Here is a 16379-nt window from a genome sequence, read left to right as displayed (position 1 = left end):
TACGCGAAACAATTCGAACGTTTCGGGATATTAATTTTTAAAAGTGGATAACAGCTTTTTATTCAATTCCTTCGTCTTTATCGTACGCGATTTTCCAAATGTCTATTGCGCATAAAGGAAGTACGTCAATTGCCCACAATTCTCTGCGACCTTTTAGTGGGGTATTTGCGGCAAATGTAACTACATACATTGATAGCATTTCATATTCTTAATCTTTTTTAAATAAACAGTCTATAGCGATATATTTGTATATTTTCGTATTTGAAATAACGTTTATATACTATATATTTCAGTTTAAGGAATAGATTTAATGAATAGATTGAAGAAGTAAAGAGATATGAACCGGAAGTCATTCTAAGTTAAAAGGTAGTTATTTAAGGTATTTTAATGAAATTATGGATATACAAATTACAATTTATTTTCTGCATTCACTAATAAAGGTATTGAAATTTTATAATAGACATATATACTTTTGAATATAATAATCAACAAAATAAATCTAACAATATAAAGATTATAGTAATCGTAATTATAGGCGAAAATACTTTATAATACATTCAATACTATTTCATGCGACTTTTGATTTCGCAAATCGTCACACTACCTCATTTGCTTTATATGTTTAGAAATATTAATGGCTAGCATGGAATGTTTAATATAGAATATAAGCTACTCATACATCATAATAGCACATTCTTTATACAATTCTTTCTATAAAAAGATATATATACATATACATATATAAGTATAGATATATTATATATACGTATATATGTACATATATGTACAATCAGGATATATTAATATGTAAATATATATTTACAGATATTTATATATTTTTAAACACATATACTGATGAAAATATTTTTGTATTCCACCCATTCAAGAATTTTTATCAATAAAATAATATCTCTCAGTAATAATATGCGATTCGACCAAAATTCAACATTTGTGTTGATAAAAAAAATTGTAAAATGTATTACATGAAAGCACAAGTAAGAACAAAGAATAATACTGCAACAGGAAAGATTATATACACTTCCATTCGTGGATGACAAATTGATAAAAGCAGATTAACATCATCTATTTCGTATTCAAGACCATCTTTAGTTGGTATTTCAACAATTACTCTATCAGAAGATAGCATATTAATTGAAAAGGAACATTTTGTTTGATTTATACAAGAATTTGTTATATTCTCATAATGAAAAATGGGTTTATAAATATCAAATAATGCATATATGTCATTTGATACGATATCATTATCACTATAAAAGATATAATAATAGTAACCATCTTCTATGACGTTGTGCACAGCTTGCATATGTTTGCCATTCAGTAAATAAGTGACATCAGTGCATTTTTCAGAAGGTGCAAATTCTTGAGCCATTAAAATTGATCCCCCGTAACATTTAAATAACTCATTTTCAAAACTGGATATAGAAGAATCCTCATTAGTATCTGTTACATTTCCTGCATTTCCACCATGTTGAACACCTTGATCAAATAAAAGTGTTGGGTTAACAATCCCTTGATTTCTTTTGATCCTTTTTTTTGATTCTTTTTTATCTTGCACATTCATTTCGTTATTGATATCACCTTTTCCATTATTTTCTAAATTCAAGCTTCTTTGTAATCTTTTTAAAAATAAACTATATTTATTATATATATCTCTTTTAAAATAAGAATTAATTTTAAGACTTTTTTGTGCTTTTTTTCTTTCCTGCAATGTAATATTTTTTCTTGTTTCTTTTATTTGCTTTTTATATTTCCTCTTCCTAGCATGTCTTAATCTTCTGGTAGTATGTATAGTTTCTTTTTCCAGAGACCTTATAATATGTTGAATATCTTTATTCTGTGATAATTCTTTTGCCTCTTCTTCATAATTTTCCATATTAGACATAAAACTGTTTAAATAAGGATAGTGTGCCCCAATATTTTGATCAGTATTGTTCAATGTATGATCCCATAACAATTTATCTTCAATGTCATTTAATGTTTTATTGTAATTGTTCTGTATAATAGTATTATTAGAATTAATTTGTTCTGCATTTGAATTAAATGTTACTTTAACTTGTTCTTTTGCTTCTGGTAAAAATATACCCTCTGCAATTTGTGTATTGTGATGCTCTAACATTCCACATGTTCGCAAATTTCGTTCTCCCTTAACAACAAGTATAGAAGCACCTTCAAATCTATGCAAATAATTATTATATGCAATTATATATTAATTAAAAAATATGATAATATTCTAACATTGCATTACCTTGAGCACACAGAAAGTGCCACGCTTGATCCTTCCAAGAGATAAAATCCCCAGTACTCCAATGTATCATCTGGTAAAACCATACTTTTTTTAAGACGTATATGTTTTCTATATGAAGTTATTTCTGGTTTGTGCGACATTTGAAATGCATTAAATGTTCTATTCATTTGTAAAGTATGTGCCTATATATCATTATTAATAATAATTAGTATTTGATTTTATATATAATTCATATACATATATAATCAAAATTAAAGTGTATTTACAGAGCAAAATATTGTAGAAATACCATCTGTAATTTCCAAGATATCAGAATCCATTACAGCATATGCTACATTGGCATAGAAATTATGACGTAAATATAATGGTGTCACAAGAAGTAGAATTGGTAAAATGGTTGTTAATGTACAGAAAACTAATATTCTCTTGATTCCGTGCATTTTTTATAAACCTGAAGAATCAGATAATTTAATGTCAATATCTAACTATTAATTAATATGTATTATATCATATATAACATAATACATGTATATATATTGTATCATAGTAGAGGTGGTACATGTGTATTTTATCCTGCACATTTAAAAATATTAAATGATTAAGCAACAAATTATTCAATTTATTGTAGATGATTCTTTATTGTTATGAACATTTCAATAATTTGTTGCACTAGTACTAAAATAATTTATATTATTGCAAATTGATATTATCAATTGTTTATCTTTAATAATAATTACAATAATTAGTGATTACCGATATTAAAAATTGTAAAAATAATTTGAATATCTAACAAACATATCGTAGGATAAAATTATGTGATGTCCAATTCCAAATAATGAAATTTTCAGCTTAAAAAAAATTTAGTGACATATTGTTATATGTTTAAAATATTTCTATACCAGATATATTTAATATTTCTATATCGAATTAATATTAGTAATTATAAATTAATTTTTTTACAAATACGTGTTTGTTAATATTTCGTATTAAATATTACATGCAAGAGGGAAGAGGTTAGAGTTTTTTTTACGGTGATAAAAGTCGAAAACTTAAGTTTCATTATGTGTATATAATTTGATAAAAAACATCATATGGTTCTGATTCGTCTATTACTATTTTGACGTATGACACTCTTTTGGTACTCATTACGCATGCGTCTTCGATCCGATCGTGACATTTATCACGTTACAAAAGTTAAAAAAAAGCAAAACGTATATTAAAGCGATAAAATAACATTAGGTAAAATAAGAAAAATTACAATATTGAAAAAATACTTTATTTTGAATTTATATAAAATTATCATACATGAAGATCTCCTTGTTTAAAAAGTATAGAGAACAATAACGCTCTGGATCTTCAAGGTTTAAAAAACGCAAACGCGTTATATTTTTATAATTTTATAATTTCTTTAAAAGTTACTTGAGAAAATCTTAATATAATAGAAAATAAATATATACTACATACCAATTTACATACAATACAAATATTTGTTTGTGAATTGTTTGAAGACAAGAATTGTATTAACTTTAATTATAATAATATTTTTTGTGACAAAGAATCTGTGTAAAACATTTTATATCAATCTCATTTTGAAAGTGAATATTGAATTTATATTTGGCTACTTGTACACATATTGAACTCATTTTGTATCTTGTGAGCCATTAATAACTTGTGATAGTTAATAGAAGTAGAGCATTCATTAAGCAGTCGAATATGTACAATATTAAATTGCTGAAGTAAAGTAGATAAAAAGAGATTAAAGTGTCACGAATTCAGTATAAGGACTATTTTCTAATTAAATATTCTAATTTAATAAATCTTTCTTCTATGCAGAACTGCAAGAAAATAAGAATAAATAGAGATTAAAAAAAGAGTTAAAGACTTACATTAAAATACTTGACATAAAAACCTGGATTCATGTTACCTAGATTTTCTTTCATATATATTCGCTAAAAAATGAGTTAAAACATATCTTTTTTAGTCCAATGGAAGCTTTATGTTTAATTGTTATCGTGGATTATTATCAGCCTGTGTGATACAGGACATGTTAATAAACACTTTTCATACTGTAACATATAAGACAGTTATCATAGCAATATATACATATAAAATAAACGAGGAAATATAAATTACCATTGTCCAGCAATATTAACAAAACTGACACATATAATAAAATATTTAACTACATAAAGAAAATACCAATAATTTTTATTCATATGTTGTTTTGAAATTATTACTGGCATACTCTAGCAAACAGACAATTATGAAAACAGTTTGCACACTTACTATAAATTCATTTATTCTTTTGCTTGTAATTCGAAAAATTTATTTTCTTGAATACACAGGACCCTTTTTCATATTTTGATATGTATAAAACACCAAAAATATTGTCCAATCTTTTGAAAATATTTTTTGCATTTAAAGATTAAAGTTTGTAGGTACTTAATCCAGGACATTTACATTATGAAATTATGTAGAATTTTAATCCAGAATATTTACATTGATATGCAAATACATCTAAAGAATAACTTATATAGGAAAATCGAATTTTCAAATTGTTACACAGGTTCATCTGTAAACATGAATGCAACTCATCAAGTTTTAATGATCAATTACAATTATTACTTATTATAAATGCTTGTACTAGTATCATGGATATATTTAATATTATTATTTACCTTATGAAATACTTTAGTAAAATAAAAGCTATATAATAACAGAAATATATAAAATTTCATTTAAAACAGGACAATAACTTTAAAAAACATGCTAATATATTTTTAGAAAATATCTTATCTTTAAACCAAGTATTTCCTATACGAATTATTTATATCCAATTGCCATCTTATAATTTTGGTATTTTAAAAAATAATTGGATATATAAATTCATATACAATTCATTTATAAACCTTCAAGTAGATTAATTTTTGCAGTTGCTAGATAGTATCCATTACTACCAATTGTATGAAGTTGCGATATGTGAATTTGTTTTAATATGGTTTCGCCAAAGGTTGTATTTTCATGAGCCTAAAAAATTTTAGTTTCTTAGTTGCAACTAGTATATTACAACTTAAATAATTACCTTCAATATTTCTCTTGCATCAAATGTTATAATATTTTTACTATTCCTTTCTTCCTCATTTATTTGAAAAGTTGTATTCATAAGAGTTAAATGCAGTTTGTTTGACTGACGTTTACTTTTGATTATTAAACCTAAGCAATGTATTTTACTATCAGTATGCTTCTTGTTGTATAAGCTATTAATGTCTTTAACATATGCACTCATATTCTACTATTAAAAAATATTATTTGCTGTCTTACCTATCTTGACATAATAGTCTACAATTTCATCTACTATCTTTTGCAAAACCTCAGTTTTATTAACTATCTTTGCATATATAACTTTTGCTTCACTAGGATCATCCTGCATTATATCAATTCCTTGTAAGTGTATAGGAATTTGTCCATATTTTTCAATAGCAGGTCTGTAATTTGTTATAAAAAAATGATATGAAATAAACTTTAGCAAATTTGCAACAACAGAAGATACTTTTTATATCATATTATTTTCTTTACCTTACAATATGCTCGTTACAATAATTTAAAGCTTCTATAGCTTTATTTCTTTCTGTTTCATCAAGTAATGTCATTAAACCAATAGTAAGATGCAATTTACTTGGTGTTTGGAAAATTGTTTCATCCACACCTCTGGATTTCTTTCCTGAATTTGTCAGGACTTCATTTTTAAACATATTAAACTTCATTATTATATGACCTTCATTTAAAGGTATTGATAAAAAGTGTGTAAATTCTAATTTCTTCCTAGTTGCTTCCATTAATAAATTTATTCTCCGACGTGCAGTTATTATTCTTTTATGATCAGAACCAATTATTACTGTTAAAATACAGATACATAATTATATTATGAAAATAAGTTTTATATTTTAATCAAAAATTTAAAATGTAATTACCAATATCTCCATCCTGGCCTAATTTTGGAATTTGTATTAACGTTCCAGTTTCACTTTCTAATCTTTTACGTACTGCATGTTTAGCTCCAATAATATATGGAAAAAATGCTCTAAAATATTGTGGCAATCATTAATCATTGTTACATGTTGAATTTATTACATAACGTATTTTACAAAATTTGTATACTTTGGTGCACGAAATGTATGTTTAAATCTTGTTGATCCATATGGTACAATTTCTATATCTGTATCGTAATATTCATCCTCAGAATCTTTGTCATCCAAATTATAATTATTGTCTTCGAAGTAAGGAGGAATGTCGCGAGCATCCGTCCGTTCAATATTTTCTAATACTCTATAACATCGACCATCTACCCAAATTAATTCGGGTTTCAGAATATCCATTGTTCGAAAAATATTTTATTCTCACGTCAACCGTAAAAGACCACTTTCTTCTTTATTGATAATAATATCTTATCTTAAGGTAAAAAGTAAGATTTTTTACCGTAAAAATCGTTCTATATCATAAATATTATATATATGTGACGTGACGAATTCTCAATTTACAGCGGAATCGCATTTTTATGTTGTCAATGTGCGTCAAATTTTTCTATCGCGCGTTCATTTTTGACATATTGAAATATGTTAAATTTTAAAAAGATATGTGATTGACATAATCTAAGATGTGTAAGCTATGTTTTATAAAATAAAATCATTTACGAATTTTATTTAATTTATACGTAATATAAAATTACATGTACTTGAGACATCGTTATATCAGTTTCTTGATGTACAGTACTCACTAGCGCCTCTAGTGACCAAAAGTGTTGTCGATCTTGATTTCAGAATAATGTTTGATTAAATAATTAAAAATTTAATTACTTAGAATAAAATAATAAATGCATTTTGTTAACAAGATTATGTACAGTGACATACTACTTTAGAGATTTCTTCAACTTTTAATATTTATGTATTGATGTAAAAAAATTTGTAAGTATGTATAAATATCTACACCGTAATAATATGTACATATATACATACAATATTCATATGTATATTATAAATTATAAGACCGTTTTACGTTAATTTTTAAATATAATTTTTTGACAGCAAAAATATAATCTCTACACAAATATTTTCTTATAAAAAATAAGTTAACTTTTTGGAGTATTTGAAAACAATACTTCTGAGAAACAATTTCAATAAGTTGTAGTCTATTAATAATAAATAATTTCTTTTATTCAAACATTTTTTTCGTTGAAACTTGCATGTATTGCTTTCATCTAAAAAACTATAATACATAAAGTTTTAAATAGATAGAAAATAAGTTTGTAAATGCAAAATTTATTATTTTTAATTTCGTTTGCTTTTTATACACATTAAGAAGATAATAATTGCAACTTACTTTTATGAAACAGTTAAAAATTCTTTTACAATTTATAATTATGTACAATATTTAAGACTTTTAATATTAATTATTTCGTAATACAATATTTAGTGTCATCTTTTAAAACTGATAGTAAAAGGCAAAATCAATACTTAATATAATTATGCAAGATGTACATTATAGCAGGACATAAAATGCATTTTTTTTTAAAGATATAACATACATATTATTATCTACCAAATGAAAATATAAAGTTTATACATTGAATGTACGAAATTAGAAATTTGCTAATTTCTTAATGGCTAAATTACCAGAATGTTTATGAAGCATGTACAAATTCGTCTATATTACAATAATGATAATTACAGATATATATATCTACATACAGGCATTACTTAGATATATTTTTTTTAGTAGATATATTACAATGTTTAAAGTGAAGGATTCGTATAATAAATAACAATTTCATGTCATAAGTTACATAACTAATCTTCATCAGTGCTTTTCTGATAAACTGCGCCAAATTTACTCATATACTTACGTACAAAATCTTTAGCTTTGTGTTTAACATTTTCATTACATTGTAATTCATCGACACTTTTACAGTGTTTTAATTCTTTTGCAAGTACAAAATGTGTAAGCTAAAACAGAAAAGATTTTTTAAAAATTAAATTTAACATTACTGCTTTAAAAAAAGAATGATATAATTCGTAAAACAATTTATTTAAAAAGATTTTCTTCTGCAAACGTACCTTTCTAGCGAGATGTTTAAAATCTTCCGTATTTGTTATTCTACCTTGTTTACAATCGTTTTTCCTATACGGATTCAAAAAATGTACCATGACATTCGCCATATTTATCCTAAAAGTATCTTTAATCTTTCTCTCTGACATTGTGGATAAATCGGACGACGGTAGTTGTAATTTATTTAAACTGTGTCGTGAATGCGATTTAGATTTGTTACTACGGCGATGTCTTCGTATTTTTTCAACGTGTTCTTTAAACTTGGCTCTTTCTTTTTGACGTCGTAATTTCTCCTTTATCCCTTTGTGCGTTTTGTGATCCATACGGTCTTCTTCTCGACGTGGCTATAAAATATACAAACATAATATATAAGAATGAATACAAAAATACGTATTAATTGTAATAAAAAAGAAAAACATGAAATATAACGTACGCTAATAATTCTTTCTTGAACTAAACCTTCTCTTCTTTTCTTGCCTTCCGGAAGAAGACCTGAACATCCGCTTATATTATGAACCGCACTTTTTTTAGGTACATTATGCTTAGAACCATTTAACGATTTTTCTATCAAAGTATTATTTAAGCTTAACTCTTCGTTTCTCGATTCTTCGTTATTGTCTTCGTCAATTTCTTCATCTTCTTCGTTGGATGAACTAGATTCTTCACTAGATTCTGAAGTCGATGACGAATCTGGTTGAACTCCAATATGATCTGGCGGAGGAGGCAACCACTGCGATATTCGTTCTTTTACATGATAATAATATGTTCTGCCTCTACTATCAGTTGCACTCTTCCATTTGGGTGGTAAATCTATAGGAGGTGCTTCAGGCTGCGATTGTCTGAATGTAGCAGAAAATTGTTGGTCTGATTGCTTTTCAATATGTTCGTAAAGAGATTCGGTTTGGAGCGGAACCGATGTTCCGCTGGAAACTAAATTATTCGAGAGTGGCAATTGGCCTTCAGGGTATTGTTGATGACAATGAGACAGTAAAGAATAAGCTGTTGTGCTTTGATTATATACAGGCGTTTGACTTAACGTGTACACCACTGGAGGTACACCTGAAGGTATGTTACTCGACATGCCAGGTGATATTTCAGAAGAAATTGATGATGCTAAGACATGTGAACTTTGCGGTACCATTCCGGATTGAGTATGGCTAGATACTGCCTGTGGTCCAGCTACATACACTGAAGTACATTGCTGATTTATTTCTCCATCTATATAATAAAATTTTATATGAATAAAATAATCATATAAGAAGAAATGGACTTAGTTCCTAAATGGTGTAAGTCAATTTCAATGGCTTTTAAGAAATATAATATACATAAGTATAAGTTATGACAAATTATCCTTTCTTTTAAGACCAATAGAAATTGTTCATTATAAAGTCAAATTTTTGGATTTACATCATTTAAGAACTATGCAACATAAATGTATAAAAATATATATATATATATATGGATTAAAACCTTGTGTAGGATATTGTTGCCATTGTCCAATTGATGGATTGTAAAAAACAGGATATCCTGTTTGTGGGTCTACCATAGCCGTGGTATGAGGATCTATACCTAGTGCCAAACATCTAGTTTCATGATCTTGCCACGATTCTTGCTGTTGACGACGCTGTCGTTCTTCTTCCTCTTTAGCTACTTTTAAAGCAAATAATTGTCTGCGCTCGTATTTCGTCATTCGCGGAATTGGAACTAAGCTACTTCTTTCTTCTATTCTCTTATCTTTTGTTCGAGTATGTTCAGATTCTGGAGATTCTCGTCCTCGTCTTCTATCCCCACGTTTCTCTACTTCGTTTCTCCCATATCTATCAGATCTATGCCTGTCATACGACGTTCCTCTTTTTTCATCTTTTTCTAATTCTTCTCTGTATCCGCGATCTGCTTCTCTCTCATGTTCTTTCATTTGTTCAATTCTTTCCTTTTTCGGTATACGAAAAACTTCTTTTAAATTTGACCACTCAGCTAAAAGACTCAAAGCTAATTCAGGAATAAGATTTTGATCTGTGTTATCAGATTTTATGTCAGTAATTTCAATATTATTTTCTTGTTTTTCTGTATCAGTCAATGGATAAGAGTTTCTTTTTTCATTACTGTCATAATTAACTGATAATTCATCACTATTTGATTTTGATTTTCCTTGATCATCTTCAGGAGAATCTCCACTCAAAGAAAAATACAATCGTCTTGACCATTTTTCTACCACATTATAAATTTTACTATCCATTAACATTGTTTTATTGGGAATCGGAAGTGTATTTAGGGTTTTCAAAACTTCTAGTCGAAACTGTTGTGCTTCATCAGAATCATTAGTAGAAATATCCATAACATAACTCCAAATCAAACGTAAACCATGATAATCCAAAAATAATCTTCGACATGGCTGTTCTCCGCTTTGTATGAGACGTAAAAGCCGTGTTCTGTGTTCTAATTCTCTGCTACGTACCATTAATCTACTTAATGTCAATGTATGGGCTCTATTTTTCAAACCACCTGAGCATAGTTTATCTATTTCTTCCTCCAACTAAAATAATATTAATAATAAATCAAATGAATTATTAAATAGTTCAAATTAGTAAAAACAGTAAATTATATTTATATTACTCACATCTTCATCTTCCATATAATCAGTTTGTTTCTTTTCACCTTTCTTTTTCTTCATATCTTTCTCACGTTTTTCTTTCTTTTCAATCTTTTCTTTTTCTTCCTCAGGCGTTTCACCGATCCAACCGCGACAATTGGGTGCTTCACAAAAACATTTTTGTGCCTCTTTGCTAATTGTGCAATAAAATTTTGCACAAGGGACATACTTTGTTACATATCATTAATGTACAAAAGTACTAATCAATTAAAATACTATTAACATACATACCCATAACGTTGAAAATGATAGTCAAATGTAATTTCTTCACCAGCAGCTATAAATTTTTTATTAAAAAAGCCAATTCTCAATTCACCATTCACTGTCCACTGTACAAATATCAATTATAAAGATAAAGCTCTATATATATAATTTAGAATTTACTTTTACTAATTATACTTACTTTTTGAGTTTCAGAATTTGGATCGCAACTGTGATTTATGAATCGAGAAACATTTCCTTTCAGAGTTGCATCTATGATTTGATCTGATTTTAATGCCATAAAATAATAATGTTTATTTTTATCTTTTGAATATTCTTTTGCTCTACGTCGAAAATCTTTTGGATCAACTACTTCACCTACATATTCCATTATAAATTCTCCTCTGATGTTTAAAAATAGCATTTATTAATAAAGAATTTTATTATATTATAGTTGTAAAAAAAACTTACTTACGCTAACAAGTCAACCATAGCTCGTAATCCGAACCCCTTTTTTTCTGTTCTAAATACTTCACATTTTGCATATTCACAGTTTTGAAATCTTTTATTTGTGCAACGATCACCTACTACACATCGAGGGCCGCTAGAAAATACATAACATATTGTATAAAGCTTATTTTTTTATTAACGTTTTACATTTAATTTAAATGTATGAATATATAATATGTACCACTCTATCATAAGAAGTCTATTTAGACAGTCTTCTCCACAACCTAGTTCTCCTCTTTCAATTTCTTCTTCTGTTAAAAAGCAATCACATACCATTCTCTTCGTCTCCTTATTTGTGTATCTAAAAGTATTATTATTATACATATCATAATTTCATGGGCTTTATTCTATTTACATACCTTTCTGTCAAATATAAATTTTCACGCAAATATTCAAACTGACTTAGCCTTTCTTCCATTTCTCTGTCTTTTATTTCAGGAACCATAGGTAATAAAATTCTTGCACCCACAGTTTTTGGAATTTGCACAATATTATTATTGTTAACTGATGTCGATACCTCTTTTGTTTGTTCTGTCTCTGTATTAGATTGAAAATTTGTAATTGTTGCTGATCCAGATGGAGAATCTGAAGAATTAATATCTATTAAAGATCCACTTGTGGTTTTAACAGTTGAACATGATCCGGATTCAGATATATTTGCAATTATAGTTCCAAATACAGATCCAATTGCTGATGTAGATACAGTCCCTGTATTTGATCCACCCATTTCGAGTTCACTTGATCTTCGCCAACGAGATTTTACTTTAACAGGTTTAGAGGAATCTGAATCGTAGCCTGTAGTATTACAAGTTGTTGCTAGCAATGTAAGAGACTCAAATGTATTTACTGTCTTACTGATATTAGTTTCTTTATCTAATTGTGATTCAGATATATTATCCATTTTCATTTCTTGAGCAATTGAAACAACATTATTAGCTACTTTTTCTCGTTCCTGTTGAACACTAGTTTTTGAAATATCTACATTAGGTTTCATAACTAAACCACGTCCTCGTGATCTATAAAATGGCATAAAAACAAATCATCCTTTTGTTTTAAATTCACCTAAACTCATGTATACATATTATTTTCAATAATATGATTAGAAAGTCTGTTTGTTTTAGTTAATTTGTTTAAAAAAATATTTTATATGATTTACATATTTACATTATATTAAAATACGTACCTTTGTTTCATTAAACCAATTGACCTAATTCTACTACTCCTCCTTACACCAGAACTATTTGATCCACTTTCTGAACCTGTTGTGTCAGTGCTACCACTTCTGCTTCTAAACTCAACCTTTTTATCAATATCATTTGAATTATTATTACATTTTGTATCAAATTCTGTTAATTTACAGTTACTCATAGATAATAGTGTATCATTACTATTATCACTGCTACTAGATAGTTTTGTATCTTCCCCATCAATTTTGCTATCCATTTCACTATCACCATACAATTCCTCATTAACCTGTTGCAAATGTACTGTTTTACGTTGATTTCCATTTTTTTTATCTGATAATACTTTTGATTTTAGTAAATGCTGATTTGTACAGTCCATCTTATCATTGCAAGAATCATTATTTAACTCTGTAATACTTTTCTCTACAATATCAACCAATATAGCAGAGTTATTTGATTGATGCAGTTGTTCCATTTTATCTAGTATTGAGGAACTGCTTTCTTCATCAACACTCATTGGTATCACCTTCTCTGTGTTTCCAGCAATTTGTAATGGAGACATTATGTTTTCTGTATTGGATAAATCATTAACTAATTTTTGTATTTCTTTTGAAGGTTCACTAATTTGCATATCTGCTAATTTGTTATCTATCTTACAGAACACATCATCTTTAGATAAAGTTTCTTGCAACCTTTTTGTATATGCATCTTTATTTGCATATGGGTCTCCTTGATCATTACTTATATCCTTACTATGAGTATATGATTTTTCTAAATTAGTTGATTTGTTATTTCTATCATTAGAAGTCATTGGCACATCTATACATAAGGCTGGCATGGAATTCCCCGTTTTATGTAAATTACACATGTCATTTTGCGTATTGCAATAACATTCATTATTAGGTGTATTTCTTGAATCAGATTCTATTAACATGGATTCCATGCCATTTTCATTTTGTATCACAGTGTATTCTACAAAATTTTTTGTTTCTAAAGAGGGAGTGTTTACAACTAATACTTCTTTTACAATTACGTTGTCATTTTGTTTTAAGCTGCAACCACTACCCTTAAGTTCTTCTTTAACTTCCATCTCTTCGCATATTACAGTTTCTTCTATTACATCTTCTGGCCATATTTCGATTTCAGCAGAATCGGATTCAGTTACAATTTCTTTATTCGGATTACCAACAACTACTTGTTGAACATCTTCAGGACTAAGTTTATTAGATTGATCAACTATGATGTCTATTCCATCTTGACTATCACTTTCACTAGCATCTTTTTTATACTGGGATGTTGTGGAATATGAACACTCTTCATTAATTGCAAGTACATTACTATTAGAAATGTTCTTATGCTTGTTATGCTTCCTTAAAGAATTTTGATTCTTTTTTGGAAGTACTTGGGTTTGGTATTCTGTGGTACTTTTACTATCTTCTGAGTTGTTTGAGTAAGATATTTGTAAAACATCCCCATTAATCTTTTTTTCTTCTAATTGCTTTTTGGCTATTTGTCTACTAGATTTTCGAACAGGTACATATTTAAGTGATGTTTTTACGGATGATTTCATTTCATTTTTACGTCTACGTGCCATTTTGATTCCATGTATTCTTCTAATCTGAAACGTATGTGAGAAAGAAAATTTGAAACAATGTATACAAAACTATAATATTCACAACTATCTTACATTATTGAAATATATAATACGATTGTAAAAAGTAAAAGAATATATATATATATATAATCAATAATATATTGCAATACACTATATGGTTTAGGTATGAAATATTACTAAAATAATATCATATAATTATATTAATTATACTGTATTTTTTCTTGTACCAAAAATATTAGCTTTGTATCACATAGAAAGCTTGAGATCAAAAGTGAATATATCAGTATGAAGAAATGTCACCATTTGTTTTACTGCAGTCTTTTATTCTAGATAAACTCAATTTTCTTATATAATAATAACAAAATATAATAAAATTTAGATTAGCTACATGATGATACAAAAATTAATTTCATACAAGTTATGTTTATTATAATAAATAATAGGTAAAAAAAATAATAAGGTTACATGTTTTCTCCTTTTCCTCTAATACCTTTATTTGTTTGAAATAAAAGGAAAGATAAATACACATGCAAAACACAATGATTGTTTAGAAACTCTGAGCAACTGAGCTTATAATGAAGAGGTACTCCATTTATGCATTGTTTCAAAATGGATTATTCACAGCTTTCATGAAAATCAAAATCTTGACTTACAACCAATACCGATTCATTATTTTCTGTTGCAGTGATTTGCATTATATAGATATTTTAAACTTCCAGTATCATTTAAGTGTTACACATTTAGGACTATTACAAAAATAGTTCTTATTAAAGCTTGATAAACATAGTTTTTTATCAAGATATGCATCTGCTCTTGTAATATCGAAAATTAAACGGAATATATCATCAATTACTTACCATATGTCCCTAAAACTGCTTTTTTAAACTGAATTACAATCATTGTTTAAAATATTTCATCGACATTTTTTAATAATACACATTTTTTTACGATTATTAGATTTTCTCTGTAAGCATAAATGCGATAATTTTATCAGAGATCATCGCAAATACTGATGAGATAAATATGGAGTTAACAATTTTGAACGTTGTTAAAAAAGTTTTGGAAGTTCAATAATATACAATTGTGCACTACACACATTGATAGAAGTTTGAGGTAATATAGATATCTTTCCTTGCCCTCTTTGATTGTTTCACTTTACAATCATCACCTTTGCTATAAATGAAACGATAACTTTTGTCCTAGCGAATATTTTCGTAGCTGATTTACGGTTTGTTTAGGCAAACATTAATCACCTGAATGGATTCATCACTGAGAAGCGCAAAGGATATGTAATACTTGAATGATAAAGTGTATATCTCAAGCGTGTACGTAGTCGCCACTGAATATTGCTTGTTTGTAACAATACCGACCACGACCGTGATACCGACTGTACAAGATACAAGGCTGACGCTTTACTCTTTAGTAACTTCATGAATCCTTATTCAAGAAATTATATTCCCCTAGATATATGTTATGAAACAAAAAACAATTATATCACGCTATGCACTTGTCTGCATAGGTGATAATTATAACATATATAATAATTATATATATATATATATATATATTCATAAAAAGTTACTATTTTTAGAATATAAGATATTTTATTATATATTTATTTCTATGACCTTCTCATAGACAACTGATCTTATTATAGATTTTATTATATGTTATATATTACCTTGTTATAAACATTAAATTCATCGACAAAAGAAATAATATTCCGGTAAATATGTTAGATGTTATCAGTAATTCTTAGTAATTTATGTTTGAATTACACGCGCGCAAGTTTTACCGTAAAAATTTCTAACGGCGCCGTGAATGTACAGTTACAAAACCACTAGGAACAAT

The 16379-nt window shown here is 27.4% G+C and overlaps 3 protein-coding genes across 11 annotated transcripts; all 3 read right to left on the bottom strand.

Annotated features, from left to right (window-relative positions):
- Positions 1-402: 402 nt before the first annotated feature.
- LOC105666630 lies at positions 403-3393 on the bottom strand. 3 transcript variants are annotated; one of them, XM_048413191.1, is made up of 4 exons: positions 3264-3393; positions 2533-2717; positions 2267-2448; positions 403-2195 (listed from the first exon to the last, which is right to left on the bottom strand). In XM_048413191.1, the coding sequence occupies exons 2-4, from the start codon at positions 2704-2706 to the stop codon at positions 980-982; spliced, it is 1572 nt and encodes a 523-aa protein (XP_048269148.1). In that variant the 5' UTR covers positions 2707-2717; positions 3264-3393; the 3' UTR covers positions 403-979. The 3 variants fall into 3 exon arrangements, with proteins under 3 accessions (XP_048269148.1, XP_048269150.1, XP_048269151.1); XM_048413193.1 differs by lacking the exon at positions 3264-3393 and adding an exon at positions 3020-3166; XM_048413194.1 differs by lacking the exon at positions 3264-3393 and having other exon boundaries at positions 2556-2693.
- Positions 3394-3752: 359 nt separating this feature from the next.
- LOC105666631 (activating signal cointegrator 1 complex subunit 1) lies at positions 3753-7052 on the bottom strand. Of its 3 annotated transcripts, none has more exons than XM_012317778.3 (9): positions 6425-7051; positions 6238-6347; positions 5843-6161; positions 5588-5751; positions 5349-5479; positions 4945-5293; positions 4553-4838; positions 4191-4332; positions 3753-4101 (listed from the first exon to the last, which is right to left on the bottom strand). In XM_012317778.3, the coding sequence occupies exons 1-6, from the start codon at positions 6640-6642 to the stop codon at positions 5168-5170; spliced, it is 1068 nt and encodes a 355-aa protein (XP_012173168.1). In that variant the 5' UTR covers positions 6643-7051; the 3' UTR covers positions 3753-4101; positions 4191-4332; positions 4553-4838; positions 4945-5167. The 3 variants fall into 3 exon arrangements, with proteins under 3 accessions (XP_012173168.1, XP_048269152.1, XP_020722952.1); XM_048413195.1 differs by having other exon boundaries at positions 5176-5293; XM_020867293.2 differs by lacking the exon at positions 4945-5293 and having other exon boundaries at positions 6425-7052.
- Positions 7053-7561: 509 nt separating this feature from the next.
- LOC100652142 (probable histone-lysine N-methyltransferase CG1716) lies at positions 7562-16352 on the bottom strand. 5 transcript variants are annotated; one of them, XM_048413189.1, is made up of 13 exons: positions 15782-15976; positions 15386-15701; positions 12913-14531; positions 12089-12745; positions 11911-12030; positions 11695-11823; positions 11422-11623; positions 11250-11347; positions 10986-11151; positions 9839-10901; positions 8802-9586; positions 8377-8712; positions 7562-8265 (listed from the first exon to the last, which is right to left on the bottom strand). In XM_048413189.1, exons 2-13 carry the CDS (start codon positions 15386-15388, stop codon positions 8110-8112), a joined length of 5334 nt encoding a protein of 1777 aa, XP_048269146.1. In that variant the 5' UTR covers positions 15389-15701; positions 15782-15976; the 3' UTR covers positions 7562-8109. The 5 variants fall into 5 exon arrangements, with proteins under 5 accessions (XP_048269146.1, XP_048269147.1, XP_012173164.1 ...); XM_048413190.1 differs by lacking the exons at positions 15386-15701; positions 15782-15976 and adding an exon at positions 16210-16352; XM_012317774.3 differs by lacking the exon at positions 15386-15701 and having other exon boundaries at positions 15782-15977.
- Between the last annotated feature and the right edge of the window lie 27 nt (positions 16353-16379).

This window comes from Bombus terrestris, chromosome 16 (genome assembly GCF_910591885.1).
Source record: "Bombus terrestris chromosome 16, iyBomTerr1.2, whole genome shotgun sequence".
Taxonomy (NCBI): domain Eukaryota; kingdom Metazoa; phylum Arthropoda; class Insecta; order Hymenoptera; family Apidae; genus Bombus; species Bombus terrestris.
This window is presented reverse-complemented; position numbering and strand designations above follow the sequence as displayed.